Below are 22,876 nucleotides of genomic sequence, written 5' to 3' on the forward strand. Positions count from 1 at the left end.
TGTGAAATGTTCATTTGTCTTTGAGAGAGAGCGAGGGAAGGTACTGGGTAGGAGAAGAAAACGAGGAGAAAGGACTGGTAGCCCTCACCTTATCCATATGAGCACTTATCCCCCCAGTCTGTTTTGTCATCGGTTTTGTTCTGAAATTCAGATGTAACCATTGCAGTATTTAATATACAGCCAATAATTGGCCAATATTGAAGTTGTTTCTGTCCTCAAGTTCCATAGATTCACATTTCCTGTCCATATAAAGTTCAAATTCCTTAACACGCACTGGCTCCATGGTGCTGAGGGGCATATTCTACCATTCTGCACTTACTACTACAGTCTTGTTCCAGTCACTGGTTTGCCACCCATTCTTAAATTTGATCCTATTCTGAAGGATTGCTTTCCTGACAACCCTAATTCTTGATCAAAATGCCACCTAGCGGGGCTGGAGAGATGATGTGTCAGTGGTTAAGAGTATGTAGACTTGGTTCCCAGCATCCACTTGGGGCTTACAACGGTTAACTCCAGTTCCAGACATCTGGTGCCCTCTTCTGGCTTTCACTGGCACCAGCATGTACACCGTGCACTTAACCTACATGCAGGTAAAACACAAGAAATATTAAAAGAAACAAACAAACAAAAAAACCCCACAGAGCTAAAGACCTAACTCCCTAGACATAGCTCTTTCCCAATCCATGCTTCATTGGCAGTACTTTGTTACTGAGATTAGAATCTGCGACCCTCTCAGACTATATTCTCACACAATTCCCATCGTGGATTGTGGAACTAATGAAGAGAGCAAAGATCGCGCATGTTAATAAGGTGGTTTAATCGTTTCTCATTCTTATGTCCTTCTGGTCTTGGGAAACGTGCAAACTAGAATTAATGGGATACAAAGACTAGTTAGAAAGTAAGAGCCGTGGCTTTGGAACGCACAAACTAAACTTAACTTTGCCTTCTTCCTGCACGGAGCCTGAGGACAAACCCTCTACGGCGGTGACTACGTTTTCAGAAGCACTGTAAAAATCGCTTTGGGGCCTAATAAATGGTCACTGTTAGACACCCGGCTTAAGACTTCCACGCAACTTTTTCCAACACGAAATATACTCAACAATCACACTGCTTCTTACATTAGAAGCGAATGTATAGTAGCTAAATTTGCTGAGGTCTGACCCAGATTGTCGTGGCAGTGGACATGGTAAGGCGGCCATAGTGACGCCTAGGCCAATATTAGCGGAGGCCCGGTACAGAGAAAAGATTTGTCAAAAAGTCAAGCTGACACTTCAGGCCGGCAATAAATAAAGGCGCCTGCGCAATAGAGTGCAGACGCCTGCGCAGAGGTACAGCGAGGAGCACCGGGCGCCCCGCCCCGACGGAGCCGCGCCAGCGTAGTTCCGGGTGAACGAATCCAAATCGCGCGTGCGCCGTTGTGGCCCATGCTGTGGCGGCGCGGCGATGGAACCGGGTGAGGAGCAGAACGAGCTAGTGTCAGCTGAGGGCCGGAACCGGAAGGCGGTGCTGTGCCAGCGTTGCGGCTCTAGGGTGCTGCAGCCAGGGACTGCTCTTTTCTCTCGCCGACAGGTAGGTAAATACGTAGACCTGAGTAGATTCGCTGTCCGTAGCCACCGGGTGGCTCGAAACTGGTCCCGGCTCCCAGGTTTCCGGAGACCGCGCCCTTCTTTGCGCGCCTTAGCCCCGCCCACCTTCGCCAGGTCCCGCCCCTCGGGTGCGGCTGACTTGGTGGCAGGGCACGGTTACCAGACCGCCTTGCTCCTTTCTCTCCGTGCAAGGCCCTAGCTCAGCGGGTGCACCTGTCTCGGACGGCCCACCCTTCCCCAGGCCTCAGGTACCCGGTGCGAGCTTAGAGAAGGAGGAACCCCAACCTCCAGATTCCTGGAGCTCTGGCCAACCTGCTGAGTCCCGCACGTTTATCTTCACCCACCACTCGGTGTCGCCCCAGGGCACCTGAGAATGATTAGATTCTGGTCCCACCACCGCCCTCACTCATCTTTTAGTCCCTACTTCTTTTCTCATTTGCTGCTCCCCAGAGGAGCTCCAAAATCAAGTAATATAACCTTGGCTGACCTGGAACTTGCTGTGTGAACCAGGCTGGCCGCATACACAGATCCACCTGCCTGGTTCTGCCTCCCCAGTGCAGTGCAAACTGTATTTATTCTTCCTCAGACCCTTGTTATAAATGGTCTGTGAGAAGCTGGTGGGCCACTGTTATTTCAGGTGGCACTGTAGTGTCTGCTCCAAAAGCAGAATCCTTTTCCTAAAGAAGGAAAGAAGTGTTAGTGGCTTCCTTGTTTTGTGTGTTTTGATGATTTTCTGTAGTGCCTGTTTTAATAAGAATTCTGGCCGGGCAGTGATGGCGCACGCCTTTAATCCCAGAATTTGGGAGGCTGAGGGAGGCGGCCTGAGTTCAAGGCCAACCTGATCTACGGAGCTAGTTCTTTGACGGGCACCAAAGCTACAGAAAAACACAAACAAACAAACAAATCCAAGGACAGGAATTAAAGTTCTCCATTTGTTTTATAAAGTTAGTGACCTCTTGGAGGGACAGACTGAACCATGAGCTTGAATCCTACCCTGGCCACTTACTAGCCCTGGAAGAGGTGTTGAACCTCACTTGCTCGTTCTGAAAAAGTCAGGATGATGAGAGGGAAGGGTTTGTGTGAGAACGGAGCATTGTGCCTCCGTAGGGGACACATCCGAGACTAGCTTTTAGGTCAGTTCTTTATCCTTTTATGGCAACTTGCCTGCTTTTGTAAACTGACAGAAATTTAAAGAGTCCTGAACGGTGTGTGGTGGTGCATAGCTATAATCCTAGCGCCCAGGGCTAGACAGTGAGTTCAGAGCCATCAGGGATACATAATGAGAGCCTGTCTGTTAATTAAATAAAACTGTTTATTGAAAAAGTCAAGAATTTTCTTAAAGGAATTTTATAGTTTATATTTAAAGTTTTTGTTTCCTGTTTTAAATTGATGTTTCATGGGAAGGAAACTTAGGAGCAAATTAAATTATATGTTACATATCATATTTTGGTTCCCAACAGAATTTGTACCTTTACAGAGAACAAACCGTGCGTAGCACTCTTCACCTGAAACCCTGTAAAGCTTCAGCGTAGCTTTGAATTGTTGAGAAGCCCCTCAAGCCAGTCTAGCAAGGCTGAGGTCGTCTCTCTTAAGGATATCCTTCCAGAAGGTCTGAGGACAATATCTGAGCAGTCTGATTCTCGCTGCAGACTGTAAGATCCATGTCTGACCTCAACATAGAAAAAAACAAAAGAAAAAAAAAACTAAAGATACCCTTCTGGGCCTGGATATATGGGGCTGGACAGATGGCTCAGTGGTTAGGAGCACTGGTTGACCTTCTAGGGCTGGACAGATGGCTCGGTGGTTAGGAGCACTGGCTGACCACCTGGAGCTGAACAGATGGCTCAGTGGTTAGGAGCACTGCCTGACCTTCTGGGCCTGGACATATGGGGCTGGACAGATGGCTCAGTGGTTAGGAGCACTGGCTGACCTTCTGGGGCTGGACAGATGGCTCAGTGGTTAGGAGCACTGGTTGACCTTCTAGGGCTGGACAGATGGCTCGGTGGTTAGGAGCACTGGCTGACCACCTGGAGCTGAACAGATGGCTCAGTGGTTAGGAGCACTGCCTGACCTTCTGGGCCTGGACATATGGGGCTGGACAGATGGCTCAGTGGTTAGGAGCACTGGCTGACCTTCTGGGGCTGGACAGATGGCTCGGTGGTTAGCACTGGCTGACCTTCTAGGGCTGGACAGATGGCTCGGTGGTTAGGAGCACTGGCTGACCACCTGGGGCTGGACAGATGGTTCAGTGGTTAGGAGCACTGGCTGACCTTCTAGGGCTGGACAGATGGCTCGGTGGTTAGGAGCACTGGCTGACCTTCTAGGGCTGGACAGATGGCTCGGTGGTTAGGAGCACTGGCTGACCTTCTAGGGCTGGACAGATGGCTCGGTGGTTAGGAGCACTGGCTGACCTTCTAGGGCTGGACAGATGGCTCGGTGGTTAGGAGCACTGGCTGACCTTCTAGGGCTGGACAGATGGCTCGGTGGTTAGGAGCACTGGCTGACCTTCTAGGGCTGGACAGATGGCTCGGTGGTTAGGAGCACTGGCTGACCTTCTAGGGCTGGACAGATGGCTCGGTGGTCAGGAGCACTGGTTGACATTCTGGGGCTGGACAGATGGCTCAGTGGTTAGGAGCACTGGCTGACCTTCTGGGGCTGGACAGATGGCTCGGTGGTTAGGAGCACTGGCTGACCTTCTAGGGCTGGACAGATGGCTCGGTGGTTAGGAGCACTGGCTGATCTTGAAGTACATGTCAAATGGCTCCCAACTCTCTGTAGCTCCAAGTGGTTCCAGGGGATCCAATACCTTTTCTGCCTTTTGTGGATACTAGACATACGTGTGATACACATACACACATGCAGCAAACGCTCGTGAAGTAAAAAATAAATAAATCTTTTAAATTAAAAATCGGGTCCTTTTGGCCTGGCAGTAGTCGTGCACACTGTTAATCTCAGCACTTGGGAGACAGAGGCAGGCGGATCTCTGTGAGTTTGAGGCCAGTCTACAGAGTGAGTTCCAGGATAGCCAGGGCTACACAGAAACCCTGTCTCCAAAAAAAAAAAAAAAAAAAATCCCTTTGAAGTTGGCATAGGATGACTAGTCCTTACTCACTCTCCGTACCAATAACTACTTTATTTTCTGCACTACGAAGAAGGCCAGACAGAAAGCTCTTGGAGAGGAAAGGGTTTATTGGGGTGACAGGTCCTGATGACAGTCCGTTATTGAGGGAAGCCAAGGCAAAGCCTCAAGCTGACCAGGGAACTGAAGCCTGGATGAAGGAATCGTGCTGACCAACCTGCTTTCCAGTGTTCTTCCTGCTCCCACGCAGCAGTCTGTTCAGCTCCAAGCTCTCAATGCTTTTCCACAGTCCTCCCCAAGGCAACATGTTATCACAGCAATAGACACTTTCTGCTACCGACTTCTGTCCTGGTTTGGTTTCTGTGGCTGTGATAATACAACCGAAAGCAACGTGGGAGGAAAAGTTGATTCCATCTTACAGTTCTGGTTCATCCTGGAGGGAGGTCGTGGCAGGAACCTAGAAGCAAGAACCTGGAGGCAGGAGCTGGCTGACGCAGAGGCCAGGGTGCTGCTTCTGACTTGCTCCCCATGTCTTGCTCAGCCTGCTTTCTTCTAGAACTCAGGACCATCTGCCTAGGGGGTAACACTATCTACAGTGGGCTAGGCCCTCCAACATAATTATCAATCACTAAATTCCCTCACAGACTTGCCCCCAGGCCCGTGTGGAGACATTGTCTCACTTCAAGTTCTCTCTTTCCAGATGACTCTAGCTTATGTCAACTGGACAAAAAACTCTTCAGCACACTTGGGATCAGAGCTGTTTCAGATTTCAGAGGTGTGATTTTTGGGGGTGGGACGGAGGAAACTTTTTCAATTACACAATGAGGTATTTTAGGTTTGAGAGACAAGTCTAAACATGGAATTTTTTTTTCATAGCTTCCATTCCGCAGAAGCTGAAGATAATTCGGTGTATCTTTGGTGCGCCTGCATTTTGCCTGCAGCCCATCATATGACATCACATGTGGAATTTTCCACTCAGGTCAGGCAGTGCTCTGAAAGTTCAAACATTGCAGCATTTCAGGTTGGAGCCGAGGATTGAGAAATCTAAGTTTCTTATAATCTTTTAAATGTTCTTAGTTTATTTTGTATGTGTGTGGGAACCGTATGTGTGCAGGAGTCCTTGCAGGTCAGAAGAGGGTTTTAGATCCCCTGGGACTGGAGTTACAAGAGGTTGTGAAGCACTATGGATTCTGGGAGGAAGAGCGGTATGTGCTCTAGCCACTGAGTCATCTCCAGCCCAGATTTCTGAGAATCCTAACTAAAATTGTTGGTTAAGCTAAGTAGAGACAGGGTGACAATTCCTTGTAAAAAATGTAGTGTTTTGAGCTGGACGGTGGTGATGCACACTTTAATCCCAGCGCTCAGGAGGCAGAAGCGGGTGCTCCAGGGCAGCCAAGGCTTCACAGAGAAACCTTGTCTCGAAAAACAGATAGATAGATAGATAGATAGATAGATAGATAGATAGATAGATAGATAGATAGATATAGAGTTATATAGTGTGTGAGTTTTAGAAACTGTCTCCCTTAGCCAAAACAGAGGTTCTGGAGCTCTGGGCATAAATCCTCTCCATGGGAGTGGAAGGTCGTGATCAAGTAAGGACATGGAATCCAAAGGAAGACTGAGCCAGGTGCCACTGAATCTTCGATGGCAAGGGCAGAATGACCGGAACTTCCTTAGGTGGCCATGATGGGTAACCAATCAGTAGAAACCTTGCAGAGGTGATGGGGGGCAGCTGAGAACAAGAGGAGCAGCTCTTCCTCTCCAGGTCCGGCAGCTCTAGACTGCTGGGTCATGGGCTGTGGCCTCCTCGCCAAGAACCTCACTCTTGTGCAAAGAAAAAGGGAAAGTCCATGGAGTTTGGAAATTAGGAAAAAAAGCAGTGCTGTAGAAGAGGGCTGTTTGGTCTTTTGTGGGAAGAGCAGAGATTGGCTTGTAGGAAGAACAGTATACACTGTGCTGGGTGGAGTGGGAAGAAGACAGCACCTACAACACCTGTTGCTCTTTCAGAGGACCCAGCAGTTCCCAGCACCCACATGGTGGGTCACAACCATCCGTAACTCCAGTTCCATGAACGCCGCCCTCCCAGTGCCTTCTTCTAGCACCCACTGGCACCAGGCATGCACATACATTTAGGCAAAACACAAACAGCAGTGGTGGCGCACACCTTGAATCCCAGTACTTGGGAGGCAGAGGCAGATGGATCTCTGAGTTCAAGGCCAGTCTGTCTACAAGAGCTAGTTCCAGAACAGGCTCCAAAGTTACCCAGAAATCCTGCCTCAAAAAAACACCAATACACATAAAATAAAAATGAATAAATCTAGAAAATATATTTAAAAGAAAATAGTATTGGGTTAAGCATATTGGAACAGAGAACGTGAGGGCAGTAACCAAGAACACTTTCTTATAAAACTAAACGTGTTCTAACGGATGAGCAGCACCCTGGTGTTTTTCCCAGAGAAGTGAACTTAGGTTCATGTCAAACCTGTAGAGATGTATGTGGTGACTGTGCTGTTCAGCGCCACACTGGAGATGGCACAGAGGCCTTCCAGCAGGTGAATGGGGTACAGATGAACTGAAGTCTGGTTTTTGTTTTGAGATAGCATCTCATGTAACCCAGATTGGCCTCAAACTTGCTTTGTAATGGAGGATGATCTTCAACTCCTGATCCTCCAGCCTCTACCTCCCAAGTGTTGGGATTACAGTACCACAGCCAACTTGATACAGACAACTTGAATAATCTACGGAGAATTACACTGGTCAGAAAAAAGATTATCCGCTTTATGAATCTATTTGTATAACATCCCTTCACTCCACCCATCCATCCCTGTTTATTTTGAGGTCACCAGCCTTCCCCCTGCTACCGCCCCGTTTTTTTAGTTGTTTTTGTTTTTGTTTTTTTTTTTTGAGGCAGGGTTTCTCCATGCAGCCCTGGAACTCACTTTGTAGACCAGGCTGACCTCAAACTCACAGAGATCTGCCTGCCTAAGTCTCCCAAGTGCTGGGATTAAAGTCAAGGGCCACCCACCGCCAGGCTTTTTCTTTCTCTCATATGTGAGACAGGTCTCACGCTAACTATATTGGCTTTGCTTCCTTGTGTAGCTGAGAGGATGACCTTGAATTCTCGATCCTCCTGCCTTCACCAGACATGGACCACTAACCCCAGTTTATATGATGCTGGGGACCAAACCTAGAGTTTTGTTAATGCTGGACAAGCAGCTCTGTAACCTGATGGCTTGCCCAGGCCAGCCTGGGCCTCATGATTCTCCCACCTCAGCATCCCAGTAGCTGGAATTATAGACGAGCGCCACTGTTCCGGGTTAGTATAACATCTTATCCAAACAGGGTTTCTCTGTGTAGCCCTGACTGTCCTGGAACTCTGTCGACCAAATTGGCCTCAGACACACGGACACCCACCTGCCTCTGCCTCCCGAGTGTGGGGTTAAGATGTGCGACACTACACTCGTGCATGTGTCTGTGCGTCTGTGTAACATTCACGAGAGGAGCTGTTCGCTGTCCTGGCTGTAATGGTGAACAACAGGCAAATGAACACAAGTAAATGGATCGGAGTTGAAGGCCACCCTAGGCAACAGGGCCCAAAATGCAGCCAACAAAACTCAGCTCTCCAGATTGCATCAGATCGTGTACTCGGGCTGTGAGCGCTGCCCCAGCTGTGCAGTGTTCCCTCGGGGAGACAAGGAAAGGCCCAAGGGATTTGTGTTACTCCTTTTGGTTCTTTTGTCTTTTGCGACAGGGTCTCACTAGGTAGCCATGGCTGTCCTGGAACTCTTGGCGTAAATCAGACTGCCTCAATTCACAGAGAACTTCCTGTTTCTGCCTCCCAAGTACTGAGATTAAAGGGCTTTGTTATTTCTTAAAAGGTTAGGTGTGTGTGTCTCTATGTGTCTGTGTGTGTGATATGCACATGGATGCAAGTTCCAGCAGATTCCAGAAGCAAGCATTACATGGAGCTGGAGTTTCAGGGAATTTTGAGTCACCAGAAGTTAGGAACCAGACTTGACTGCTTGGAAGAGCAGTTGTCCTTAGCTGTTGCCAAGCTCTTGTCAGTCCTTTTGTGGGTTTTGTTTCATATATATATATATATATGTATGTATGTATGTATGTATGTATGTATGTATGTATGTATGTGGGTTTTGTTGTTGTGTTTTTCGGGTTTTTTAAATTTTTATTTAATTTTTTTGGGGGGGGGTGGTTTTCAAGACAGGGTTTCTCTGTAGCTTTGGAGCCTGTCCTGGAACTAGCTCTTGTAGACCATGTTGGCCTCGAGCTCACAGAGATCTGCCTGCCTCTGCCTCCCGAGTGCTGCCCGGCTTTTGTTGCTAACGTCTTTTGAAACCGTGCCTCACTTTGCATCCCCGACTTACCTTGAACTGACCTGGAAGTTATCTACCTGCAAATGAATGCTGCTATGCCCAGCTCCTTTGCATCATTTCTTAAAACTAAACGTGAACTTGTCGGGACAGTAAGTGAAATAAGCCAGTCCAAAAAGGACACATGCGGAGTGACTCCTGACATAAACTACCTAGAGTGACTGCAGAAGAAGGCGGTTGCACTCTCAAGGCCAGCGAAGGGAGCATAAGGAGAGCTGGTACATAGGGAGAGTTCGTGGGGAGATGCTTCTTCAACGGGACCGCCTCCGACTGGGCTCTGGTGTTATGTAGGCAGTGGCAGCACACTCGTGAGCACTCTTGTTTACTGGACTGTACACAGAAACGCGGTTTAGTGGAGACTGGAGAGATGGCTCAGCAGTTAGGAGCACCCGTTTGGCAGTTCACATCCCCTCTAACTGAAGCACCGAGGGATCCAGGGGCTTCTGACCTCCACACACATGCGCACAAGTGGCATTCATTGACACACACACACACACACACACACACGTACCCATAAGTAAAAATACAAACTTTGTAAAAGTGGGTAAGCGGTAAGTTGTCTGTAATTTTACCACTAACGCACACACACACACACACCTCAAATGGAACATGAATCTCACCTATGTAAAATAGTGTTGTTTTAATATTAATAATGTGATGATTGGCCAGGTGGTGGCAGCACATTCTTTAATCCCAACACTCAGGCAGAAACAGGAGAATCTCTTTGAGTTCAAAGACAGCCTGGTCTACAGAGCCCGTTCCAGGACAGGCTCCAAAGCTTCGGAGAAACCCTGTCTCAAAAAAACCATAAATAGGGGCTGGAGAGATGGCTCAGTGGTTAAGAGCATTGCCTGCTCTTCCAAAGGTCCTGAGTTCAATTCCTGGCAACCACATGGTGGCTCACAACCATCTGTAAAGAGGTCTGGTGCCCTCTTCCGGCCTGCAGGCATACACACAGACAGAATATTGTATACATAATAAATAAATAAAATAAATATTTTAAAAAAACCATAAATAAATAAAATGTGATGTTTAATCTTTTCCCCCTAGCTAGACCCCCCCTAAAAACAAGGTCTCACAGAGACTGGGTTAGCGGCTTCTTGTGCTCTTTGAGGTTAAGGAAGAATCTGCTTTTCTAACTGAGTGTGGGTTTTACAGTACATTGTTTGGCTTATGAGCTGTGCCCTATTTTATGTGCAGCCATTTCATGTGATGAGGCAGTTTGTTTTTTCTTGGCAACCTTTAAGTTTTTTGTTTATTTGTTTTTTCAGACAGGGTCTCACTATGTAGCTTTGGCTGTCCTGAAACTATTTCTTTAGACCAGACTGGCCTCAAGCTTTCAGACATCCACCCACCTCTGCCTTGCAAGTGCTGGAATTAAAGGCAAGCCCCACAACATCTGGCTATGATGATTAATCTTGTCAACTTGACTGAATTAAGAGACACCTAGGAGCCAGGCCTTTAATCCCAGAGTGAGTCTACAGAGCAATTTTCAGGACAGCCAGGCCTAAACAGAGAAGTCCTGTCTCAGAAAAACCAAGAGAGAGAGAGAACGCACTAAAAGATGGATAAAGAATTATCTCAGCTCTGTCCCATGAGGATGACCTAATGAGGCCTCTGAGGGTGCTTCAGCCCACTGATGGATTTGGAATTTGTGTAGACTGTTGGGCGGTGTTGGAATGGCCACTTCCGGGACATGTGCTTGGGTGTTATTGTCCTCTCCGCTTCCTCTCCCCTTTGACGTGCATGGCTCTGTCTCTCTGTCCACATGATGATGAACTGAAACTGAACATTCCCGGTTCTATTGCTCTTACAGAGGACTCAGGGCTGGTTCTCAGCACCTGTGTATTAGCTCACGGTCACCTGTAACTCCAGTTTCAAGTGATCCCCTGCCCTTTTCTGACCTCAGCAGGCACTAGGCATACACGTGGTGCATTTACAAACATACATGCTGTCAAAATATGCATACACTTGAGTAAACAGGAGGAGGATGAAGAGTAAGGAAGAAGTAGAAACTGAGTGTGCTGCCGGCCGTTAATCTCAGCATTCATGAGGCGTAAGCAGGCAGAGCTCTGAGTTTGAGGTTAGCTTAATTTACATGGTGAGTTCCAGGTCAGTCAGAGCTACATAGTGAGACCGTGTCTCAAAAAAAAAAAAAAAAAGGAGAAAAAGGGGCTGGGGAGATGGCTCAGTGGTTTAGAGTATTAACTGCTCTTCCAGGGGTCCTGAGTTCAATTCTCGGCAACCACACAGTGACTCACTACCTTCTGCAATATGATCTGATGCCCTCTTCTGGTGTGCATGAAGACAGAGCACTGGTACATAAATTACATAAACAAATAAATCTTTTAAAAACTAAAGGAGGGGAAGAAAAGAAATGTATATATATGTTTTGCCTTTTAATTCCAGTACTCAGGGAACTGTGAGGCAGGAGGATCATGGCTTGACCAGCTAGCACAAAAGTGTTGTGTCTGGGAAACAAGCGATCGGCAGCAGCCGGCAGAGGAGCGGAAGCTGAGGAAGCTTTGCTGGCAGTGCGTGTTGCAGTGGAAGGTGTGCACACTGCCCACACAGGAAGTGAAAGCAGCCGTTCGCGTGTGTGTGCACACATGCACCAGACTCTCTCTCTCCTGGTAACTGAGGCTGAAGTCTCTGAGATCTTGGGGCTAGGAGCTGAGAGATGGCTCAGTTGTTAAGAGCAGTTGCTTCTCTTCTAGAAAGCCTGAGTAAAGTTCTTAGCCCATGTCCAGTGGCTCACAATTGCCTGTATCTCATCCCAGGTGATCTGGTACCCTCTTCTGGACTCCGTGGGGAGGTGGGCTCCCCAGACATAAGACAGCATACCCTTGACAGCACTTCAGATTCTAAAGTTAGAATTTCTCTTCTGTTTTTTGTTTTGTTTTGTTTTTTGTTTTTCGAGACAGGGTTTCTCTGTGGCTTTGGAGCCTGTCCTGGAACTAGCTCTGTAGACCAGGCTGGTCTCGAACTCACAGAGATCCGCCTGCCTCTGCCTCCCAAGTGCTGGGATTAAAGGCGTGCGCCACCATCGCCCGGCTAGAGTTTCTCTTTTTTAATCAGATAAGTCCAATCCAGGAACAAATACTCTAATGGAGAGAGACAAACAATAAATTAAGACACTTTTCTTTTAGGCACCGGATTGATGACTCAGCAGGTGAGGGCACTGGCTGTTCTTACAGAGGACCCTGGTTCAATTCCCAACATCCACAAGGTGACTCTCAACCAACTATCATTCCAGTTCCAGGGGGTCCAACAGGCACACATGTGAAGTACATACATACATGCATGTGGACAAAACATTCATACACATTAAATCTAATAAAAGACATTTTTCAGAAAATTTGGTCATGGTATGAGGAAACTCAGGTGTGATGAGTATGTTATGAAGGTATTATGACTATGATATTTTCATCAGCGTATGCAGGTGCCCAAGTGTGGCAGCTGTGCATTTAGATACACGCAGGGTACACATCTGTGATTCTTCAGTTAAGAACTCTTTTAAAAATAAGTGGAGCTGGAGAGATGGTTCAGCGTTTAAGAGTTCTGCTTCAGGGCTGGAGAGATGGCTCAGAGGTTAAGAGCATTGCCTGCTCTTCCAAAGGTCCTGAGTTCAATTCCCAGCAACCACATGGTGGCTCACAACCATCTGTAATGGGGTCTGGTGTCCTCTTCTGGCCTGCAGTCATATACACATACAGAATATTGTATACATAATAAATAAATAAATATTTAATAAAAAAAAGCTAAACAAAGAAAAAAAAGAGTTCTGCTTGTTCTTCCAAAGGTCCTGAGTTCAAGTCCTCAGCAACCACATGGTGGCTCACAACCATCTGTAATGAGATCTGGTGCCCTCTTCTGGCCAGCAGGCATACATGCAGACAGAACACAGGATATAGAATAAAATTTGATAAATAAATGGTTGGTGGTGGTGCACACCTTTAATCCCAGCACTCAGGAGGCAGAGGTAGGCAGGTCTCTGAGTTCAAACCAGGCCTGGTCTACAAGGTGAGTTCCAAGACAGCCAGGGCTACTCAGAGAAACCCTGCCTTGAAAAAAAAATTTTTTTAAATATACTAGGCAGTATGGAATTCATTCAGACCGTGGTGGTCAGAGACTTCCTGAGATTATGAATATCAACAAGGGGCCATCCACGCCAAGTCTGCAGGCAGAACCATCTTGAAGAAGCAAGGCTGCCAGTGTGGCTGGTCCACAGTAAAGCTAATGGGAAGCTAGCTCAGGCGGTGCTGTGGACTCCGTGGACATTGACACAGAGGCCACCTGCTCAAGTGCCCCTCCCATATCTCTTAGGCTCATCACAAACCCATCAGAGCTTGGTGCAGAGTTTGGTGGTGGTAAAGGAAGAAGAGTACCCTGTGGACTCACAGTGATAGCATCGTAGGGCCAGACATACAAGCCCAACACTGATTGCAGTGGAACATCTGAGATTAAAGAGATGAGCGTGAAGTTTGTTGTAGCAGTTCTGTCTCCTCTGTGTGTGTTGGGGTGGAGGCGGTGTGAGAGGTGTGTCACCAGTGAAGAGGCCCTCATTGGAGAAGCGTCACAGGAAGGAAAGGAAGGACAGCTCTGAAAGCAGAAGCTGTTGGCTAGTGCTGTGTGATTCATACCCGTGTAACTGGATCAGTAAAGACTGTGGAGAGTGGAAGCTCAAATCACCAGGGCAAGCCATGTGTGGTGGCGCACGCCTTTAATCCCAGCCCCAAGGAGGCAGAGGCAGGAGAGTATCTGTGAATTAAAGATCAGCAAAGGCAGAGTTGGAAGGATGGCTCAGTGGTTAAGAGCACTGGTTGTTCTTCCAGAGGACCCAGGTTCACTTCCCACATGACAGCTCACAACTGTCTATAAACTGTCTGGAATGCCAGTTCCCTCACACAGACATACACGCAGGCAATACACCAATGTACATAAAATAAAAATGAAGTATTAAAAAACAAACAAACAAAAACAAAGATCAGCAAAGGCATGGAAGGCCACGTCTCAAAATAATCCTAGCGGTAGTAATAGTGATCATCAAGGCAGGCACCAAGCAGAAGAGCGACCATCACCCTAGAGTGTGACCTAATGTGATGACTGCCGTCTTTTATTTTATTTTATTTTATTTTCTCCCAGTCCAGAAAGCTGCTAGGCGTCAAGGTCGAGGGTGCATAGACTAGGGGTGAAGATGTGACCAGAGCCAGTTCAGCTTTCACATGCCTTATGTTCTCTCTCCCGCCGCAGCTTTTCCTCCCCTCCATGAGAAAGAAGCCAGCTCTGGCTGATGGCAGCAATCCTGACGGTGATCTCCTCCAGGAACACTGGCTGGTTAACGACATGTTCATCTTTGAGAATGTGGGCTTCACCAAGGACGTGGGCAACATCAAGTTTCTGGTCTGTGCGGACTGTGAGATTGGACCCATTGGCTGGCATTGTCTGGATGACAAGAACAGTTTCTATGTGGCCTTGGAACGAGTTTCCCATGAGTAACTGAGGGGACTCGGCGCCACCCTATAAAGCTGTGCTGGCCGTCTTCTCCCTCTCGCGGACATCCTGCCTCCTCCCACTTAGTCCTCCGTGTGTCACAGCTGTCCTCACTCCCACCTCCCCGATTCGGAACATGGAAAAACATGGAAGTCCTCTAGAAGTGTGGTCTGGTCCGTGGCACTCTGCCTGGCCGCCTTCCACAGCTCCCTTCCTGCTCAGCAAGAGCAGCAGTCAACTTTTCAGCCACGATGACAGGGAAAGATGCTCACTTGCTATTAGTAGAAACTCCACCTTTTCTCCTTCAAGAAGCCAGGTGTACTTCCTCTTGGAAGGTGGAAGCAGGAAGGTCAGGAGTTCAAGGCCAGCCTCAACCACAAAGTGAATTCTAAGCCAGCCTGGGCTCTGTGAGATGTCTCAAAAAACATAAAGCAAACAAATATTTGCAAGTGACTTCGTTGTGTGCGACCTGCTTGTCTACAGCAGTTTGTTCTCTTTAAACATAAAACATTTACAAATGTCATTATTTAAGCCACTAGTCAGAAACACATTACTTCAGACACATTTTCAGTACTGTGTTCAGACCCTTTGTTCCAGGTTGATAGTGATATTCTTCAGTGAAGACGGATGTGGGCGGGCGTTCTCCCCACAGATCTCGATGGGGTTTCTCTTTGTATTAGTGCCTCGCTGGTGCAGTTTGCACTGTTAGCCCTAGGGAGACAGCCTGACTGTAACCAGGCTCTTTTGGAATCAGAATGGAGGATGGGAGGATGTACAAAGGATTGCTTAGCTGCATCACACCTGGGTTTATTAGGAAAGATTTCTTTAATGGGTAAGGTCATAGTTCATAAATACAGGTTGTAAGGTCCTCAGGAGTTTGGTTCTCTTGGACTGTCTATACCAGCCCAGGATGCAAACCCTTTCTACCTAGATTTCCATTGTTTCGGGGTTGGTATCACCTTTTCTTATCCGCCAACTTCTCCTCTGAAGTGACTTAGTAGCTTAAAAGGACTCTGCAGTAACAGTTGAAATAGTTTGCCATCATCCCTTCCTCTGGAGGCCTAGAACTGAAACATGGACTAAGTACAGACCCTGTTATTCCTTAGAATACCAGTCATGGCAGATCAAGGACATTCTCAGTTACATTTCGAATTCATGGCCACCCTGTACTACATGAGAGCTTGTCTCAAGCAAACAAAAAATGAGAAATAGGAGTTGGGAAGATGGATCAACAGTTAAGAGAGTTTGCTGCTCTTTCGGAGGACCTGAGCTCAATTCCTAGCACCCACATCAGGTGGTTCACAGCTGCCTTTAAGGCCGGTTCGAGGGGATCTGCACTCTGGGCTCTGCAGTTGCCTGCACACGTGTGACGTACATACAGACAAGCAGGCACACACATACAAATAAGCAAATAAAAATTTTACAAATGAAAAAGCAAAAGTTTCAATCAGGCGGTGGTGGCACACACCTTTAATCCCAGCACTAGGGAGGCAGAGGCAGGCCTGGTCTACAAAGCAAGTTCTAGGACAGCCTGGGCTGTCACACATTGAAACTCCCTCTGTCTGCTTCCTGACTGTTCTTTCCTCACTGAAGTTTTCTGAGGACTCCCTCTTAAAGTACAGGCTCCGAGCACAGTTTTGCCAGCGCCCTGCTCACTTGGGTGGCTTTCTATCCCACTCAGTCTGTGTGGGCTCCACAGATAAGCAAGCACACCTGAGTGTGGCATTTGCAGGAAAACAGCTATGACTACTGACCAACTCGGGTCAGAAGGAACAAAGCAAGCAGATGCTCTAGGGACCCATGGGCCCTCACTTCACAAGTCAAAGACCCACGCTGAACTCGGCTTTTAACTCCAGTCCACCTTCTAACCACAGAAATGATACATGATAATTATTTATCAATGTAAAATCAGTATAAAGTTTAACTAACTCAAATCTACTGGGCAGTGGTAATGTGTATATCCTGGCTTCCTATGTGCAAACATGTAGTTTTCTAAACAAATATGAGTTCATATTGTACTCTTTTATAGCTTGTTTTTCGTTTACCAAAACAGGAACATCTTCCTTGTCAGTAGACACCCAGCCGTGAACACTGTTGCCAATGCTCCATTGTATTGCTGGGCTATAATTTCAGTAACCCACTGTTGTGTTGCCTACAGTTGTTCCTAACAGTGACACGACATGCAAGGGTGTTAGCTGTGTTTTCATCCTTATTTCCTCAGCTTGTGTCATAAGAAGCGAAGTCGCAGGGTGGGCTTGCTGTCAAAGCTCCGCCAGGCAGACATTCTTCAAGGTCACCTTGTCACCCCACTCGGCCTTCAGCAATGTGAGTGTTGAAAGAGCACTCAGTCTTCCCCCCCCCATAACACTGGGGGGTTTTATCATTAAGAAACACTTGCTCTTCCATTTTTTTAAAGTATCTTACTATTTTATTTCTACTTATTTCTGGTTTAAAAAAATCTGACCACATTCTAGTTTTTATTCATTTATTTTGAACTGTACAGACCAAGGTGGCCTGAAACTCAACTTGTTTCTTTTTCGAGAACTGCCAAATGTTTTTGACCCAGTGACCAAAAAAGCTGAATTACTGTTCTGCCTTTTTGGTTTGATGTAAAAGAAATAAAGTCATTTAAGCAGTGAAGCTGGGGTCCTGTCTGTCTTGGGCAGAATACGTAATCTGTGAAGAGCAGAGGGAAGCTGAGTCCTGAGCAGAGGGGGTCAGCTTGAGGTCTCTCTTGTCGCCTCTCTGGTCCTCTCCTGTTAAAGGTCTTCATGTAATACTTGGAGCTCAGCTGCTCCTTGCCCTAGGAGGGTAGAGGTAAGCCATGCTTGCTGCTGGGAATAGAGCATCTGTTGTGGGGTTCTCACTAGTGAAGACTGCCCAGACATGGGTTTAAGCCAATAGAAAGTCTTTATTAACTGACTGGGTGTTCAGAATCCCAGGGTAGCCCTGAGCCTTCTTCAGAGTGAGCTTTTAAGCACAAAAACCATAAAGTATGGGTTGCCATACTTTAGCTAAGAACAATTAGCCGGGGTGCTGGAAAGATGGTTCAGTGGTTAAGAGCACTGCCTGCTATTCTAGAAGACCCAGGTTCAATTCCCAGCACCCATATGGCAGCTCAGCGCTGTCTATAACTCCAGTTCCAGGTAATACGACAGTCTCGCGCAGACGCACATGCAGGCAAAACAATGCACACAAAGTAAAACAAAAACAAGCCGGGCGGTGGTGGCGCAGTCTTTAATCCCAGCACTCAGGAGGCAGAGGCAGGCGGATCTCTGTGAAGTTCGAGGCCAGCCTGGTCTACAAGAGCTAGTTCCAGGACAGGCTCCAAAGCTACAGAGAAACCCTGTCTCGAAAAAAAAAACAAAAACAAAAAACAGCCAGAAAGTGGAATTACAGAAGCCAAAACAAGGTCAACACATTTAGAGCTTTTTCCTTAACTACGGACTGATGGATTAGACCTCTGTTTTAGTTTTGGCAGGTGGTGCTGTCTACATGGTGATTTTTACAGCCTTCTACCATGGAGTCAGTTGTGCTAAGGTCTGAGGACCTGCTAAGTAAGGTCTGGGACCCTATTACAACATCCTGAGACTGGAGAGATGGCTCTGCAGTTAAGAGCACTGCCTGCTCTTTCAGAGAACCAGGGTTCAATTCCCAGAACCCACATAGCAGCTCACAACCATCCGTAACTCCAGTTCCAGGAAATACAACATCCTGCAATTCCAGGCTGGATGTACAGGTCCTTTGTAGGCATCTCTGGCTTGCCAGTCTGGCTGTAACACCCAGCGAGTAAGAAAATCCCTGCAATTCCTGCTGTCTAGTGCAAGAGACTTTGCCAAGGCCTGTTTACTTTCAGAGTTGTCTTTTGAAAACACAGAATCAGATTGGAGAGATGGCTTAACAGTTAAGAGCGTGTGCTGTGTGGCCGAAGACCCACGTTCAGTTCACAGCCACCACATGGTGGCAGCTCACAACTGTCTCTAATTCCAGTTCCAGAGGATCTGACAAATTCTTCTGACCCTTTCCAGGACCAGGCAAGAATGCAGTACACAGACTTACATGCAGATGAAAAACTTATACAAATAAATAAATAAATAAATAAATAAACAAACAACCTCACAAAATCAGTTGGGCACAATGGCATATAACCTTTAATCCCAGCATGTGGGAGGCAGACGCCAGTCTGGTCCACATAGTAAGTGGTTTACATAGTAAATCCCTGCCTTAAAAAAAAAAAAAAAAAGAAGTGTTATCCTAGGAAGCTTATTCTGTTAAAAAGATGCTTCTCAAAGATTGGAAAATCAGGTCTTTCTCATCCAATCACCATAAGATAAGGGAAGGAAGTAGGCTCAAGTCGCACCAACTTCAACTGTGCTGAACTGTCCACATTTGTAATTTACTCTTAGGGAAAGCTTGTGCAGTCTTGGCCCTGGTTCAGAATGGGCAGTAGATCACAGCCCGGTGCTCACTATATTTACTTTGACTTTTTCTTTCCCCAGAGGATGGATCTCCACAGGACAACCTATAGGAGGTAGTTAACACTTTCCACCAAGTGAGTCTTAGGGATCCAACTTGAGTCACCAGGCTTGGTGGCAGATGTCTTTATCCTGAGTCATCTTGATGGCTATATCAGGACTTTACTACTCCCCGCACAAGATATTCCTGTACCTACAAATTCCGTCCATCCTCCTTTGCCCCTCCCTTGATCAAATTAACGGTGGCTACCATTTTAATTCATAGTGTTGCTTTATGGTTGTGTGAGAGAGGGATGGGCGGATGCCTTTAGCTAAAGGGTGCATCTAGGCTTGTCAGGATACCCTAAAAGGCTTATATTCCAGCTGACCTCCGAATTCTGGTGAGTTGGAAACGTTTTGAATAACCTAGATTCCTGAAGAGTCGAGTGGAAGTAGTGTGTGTGCAGTGGCATAGGAGCTGCGAGCTCCGTCTCAGAGGGACTGAGACGCAGGAGACAGCCCGACAGCATGGCTCAGGGGGCAGAAGTCCTTGTCTCGAGCTCCAGCCTGAGAACTAGAGGGTAGCCAGTTCCTGAAAGTGGCCCTCTGGCCTCCCGCGCACTCCCCCACAACACACTCATACACACGCACACACACTCATACACACACACACACACACACACACACACACTCACAGGACTCTGGTGCCAGACGCAGGCAGATCTCTGTGAATTAGAGGCCAGCCTTTTCTACATAGTGAATTGCAGGATAGCTAAGGCTACATAGCAATTGTTTCAATCATAATAAAATAATAATAATAATAATACAAAATAGAAAGGGGTGAGAGCTATAAAACTTAAGCTTGGAGGCAGTCCAGACGACATAACTAAATCCATATGCTCTAAGAGGCTTCGTTTCCATTGGTTGGATGTGAAGAAGCATATCACAAGAGAGAGGCTATGTCACCTCCACAAGGGACACTGCTGGTGCCCATTTCCAGTAGTCTATGGGAACAGCTGACTGAGCAGCAGGAAGGGAAGGACATCTTTGAGGAAGCGATGACAGTGTTGAGTGGATGACTTCCGTTTTTTTATTATTTTTTAATAAAAGTTTATGCCCTTACCCCCCCCCACACACACACACACACAGGATCTCACATACCCCAGGCTGGTCTCAAACTCACTTTGCAGCTAACGTTGACCTTGAATTCCAGTTCTCCTGTCTTCACCTCCTAAATGCTGATGCCGAGGCCGAGCCACATCCCCAGCCAGAAGCTCCTTTTTCATGTTATGTTTATGCTTTTTTTTTGTTTTTTGTTTTTCGAGACAGGGTTTCTCTGTAGCTTTGGAGTCTGTCCTGGCACTCACTCTGTAGACCAGGCTGGACTCGAACTCACAGAGATCCGCCTGCCTCTGCCTCCCAAGTGCTGGGATTAAAGGCGTGCGCCACCACCACCCGGCTATGTTTATGCTTTTTGAGACAGGGTTTCTCTGTGTGGCCCAGGCTGTCCTGGAACTTGCTTTGGTTTTTTGTTTGTTTGCTTGTTTTTTTTTTCTTCAAATTCCCCATCCTCCTGCTTCAGTCTCAAGGACTGCGATGGCGTGCGTGTGCGTGTAATATGGACGCAGAGCTTTCTTTTCCTCATCAGCATTCCTGTCTTCAGCGCACCATAACATATGTGAAATTCTTCAGGGGCAATTCTTCAGGCGAAGCACTTACCTGAGTGTTCATCGTGAGCTCTCGCCTTAGTCCCTAGCCATATGCCTCCACTTAAAAACTGGCAGCCTCATTCGGCCCAATTCTTTGAAATCAAAGAATTTTTTATTTCAGAATTTAAAATTAACCTATCCATCCTGGATTTTAACCTCCCTTGGGTCACGTGAACAAGCATTGATGTTTATTTCTGGACAGTTTTGAATAGCTTGGTTGGTTTTGTGGGTAGATGCATGAATCGAAGCAGCAGCTGGTCAGATGTCCCCGTGACTTTGGATCTTCCTGTGCTCCCAGCAGAAAGTCACTACAACGGCAGATTGTCCTCTAGTGATTTAGGTGTCCCAAGCCTGGCTGCATAACTTGAGAATTGAAGTCGGATGTGATGGCAGATGCTTGGGCTCCTCTTGAACGTGCTACACAAATGTCCAGAGTACCGTGGCGGTGAGATGTGCAATCATTTGATAAAACAAATACCAATTATCCCTCCCAAGACAGTAAAGGGTCTAGCTTAGAATGTGTAGGTATTCTGAAGTAAAGTCCATCTCGGCTAATAAGTAGCCTGGAGAGCTCTCCCCCGCCCCCCGCCGCGAGCTAGAACAATTACCTACTCACCCCTGGGGAGAAAACATACAAATAACATCTATTACTACCTAAAATGCTGGTCTGAGTCACCGGAACAGGCGCAGCTGCCTCAGTCAAAAGGGAGGTTAAAATCCCATCACCAGCAGTGTTATTTCCCACACCTGTCTGCCCCCTCCCCCAACCCTTCAACGCCCCGCCCCCCCCCCCCCCCCCGTCCCCTGCTCCCCCTCCATCTGGCCCCACCTTGCTAGCTCGCCAGGACCGCATTATTTTTCTAGTGCTTGCTAAAAGAGTCTCAGTCACCCTCCCAGGTTTGCTCACGTTTCAAATGAGCTTCGCGGTGTTACTGGGGTAAAGCCTCAAGGTAAGGACAGAACGAAGGTGTGCCCCTAAAGATTGGACCTCTGTGCACACTCCCACGGAAGGTTTAATTGGAGAGGAAGGCAACCGTAGGCCTTTACAGACTGCCCAACGACCGGACGACACAGTATGAGGACGAAGGACCGGCCTGGTGCAGACCCGGCCCAGCACCTGGCGCCGGGCGGCCGCTGGGTGCCCAATGGTGGCGCAGCGCGTCCGTGGGCTGCCGCGCTCCCCCGCCGGGCCTCACCTCACAGGCGCTGTGATTGTGCTGTCTGCGGAGCGCGAGCTGCCGCGGGAAGGAAGGCTTCGGGGCACGAACCCAGAACTCGGTACTGCTCGGCCTTAGGGATTTGCAGGGGACCTTGAAACTGCTTTTTGCTCCGCTCTCCTCTCCCGGGTACCTGGAGGCACCTGCTGAGGGCGCTGGGACAGGTTTCCCCGGCTGCCCCACGGAGCCTTTGTCTAGCCAGCGCCTTCACAGCTGGTTCACGCCCTTGGATCCCGGAACTGCCCAGAGCTTCCGAAAGCTCCGATAACTGGAGAGTAGTGTTCTTTGCCCTTACTCTTTGGTGCTTAAAGGACTTGGGTCCCTCTGCTGAAACTCTAAGGTGTCGTCCATAGGAATTGCCCAACCCCCAAGTATGTTCCAACACCCCCTCTTAAAGGCTCTGAGGCTGTCCTAGAGGATGATAGTTCCTAAGACCTTGAAACTGTTTGTCCTGCCCTTGTAGAAGGTCTCTTCTGTGTGTGGGAGGCCCTCAACCCTGTCAATCAGATTGCTCTGAGACAAATAGCTGGTGAGTTTTCTCCTTTCACGTGATCCAAACTTTGATAGCTTTGTGGAAATTGGGAACAGTTCAATTTTCCATTAAAGACTTTTCAAGAGCACCAACATTGCATCAAATTGATACACAGTCTTACAAATGATCCTAGCTTTTTAAAAATAGATTCTTTCAAACCATGTAACATCGTGCCAAGTATTCCATGCCTCTAAATATGTACAAATAACGAAAACACAGACACTCCGTCTCAAACGCTTGGCAGGGAAATATCATACTATGCAAGTCTGCGCCACTTCAGGGGGCTGCCCTGGCTGCTGTGCTCGACTTATCCCAGCCTAGACAGACTCGGGAAACGGCAATGCCTGTGTGAAGGCTTGGTCTGAATTTCTTTTCTGACCTGAAATTCTCTGGAAGAAACGAGTTGAGAGACCCTGGA

At 47.5% G+C, this 22,876-nt stretch overlaps 1 protein-coding gene and 1 non-coding gene across 2 annotated transcripts; both read left to right on the plus strand.

The window, feature by feature from the left end:
* The first annotated feature begins 1,390 nt into the window (after nucleotides 1-1,390).
* Nucleotides 1,391-17,186, plus strand: Rabif (RAB interacting factor). Its single transcript, XM_075988035.1, has 2 exons — nucleotides 1,391-1,569; nucleotides 14,307-17,186. The coding sequence occupies exons 1-2, from the start codon at nucleotides 1,444-1,446 to the stop codon at nucleotides 14,550-14,552; spliced, it is 372 nt and encodes a 123-aa protein (XP_075844150.1). The 5' UTR covers nucleotides 1,391-1,443; the 3' UTR covers nucleotides 14,553-17,186.
* On the plus strand, nucleotides 3,193-3,268 carry LOC142859243 (small nucleolar RNA SNORD19). The gene has a single exon (XR_012912157.1). It is a non-coding gene; the product is annotated as a small nucleolar RNA SNORD19 (small nucleolar RNA).
* Nucleotides 17,187-22,876: the final 5,690 nt, after the last annotated feature.

Source organism: Microtus pennsylvanicus, chromosome 10 (genome assembly GCF_037038515.1).
Source record: "Microtus pennsylvanicus isolate mMicPen1 chromosome 10, mMicPen1.hap1, whole genome shotgun sequence".
In the NCBI taxonomy this organism is placed as follows: Eukaryota; Metazoa; Chordata; class Mammalia; order Rodentia; family Cricetidae; genus Microtus; species Microtus pennsylvanicus.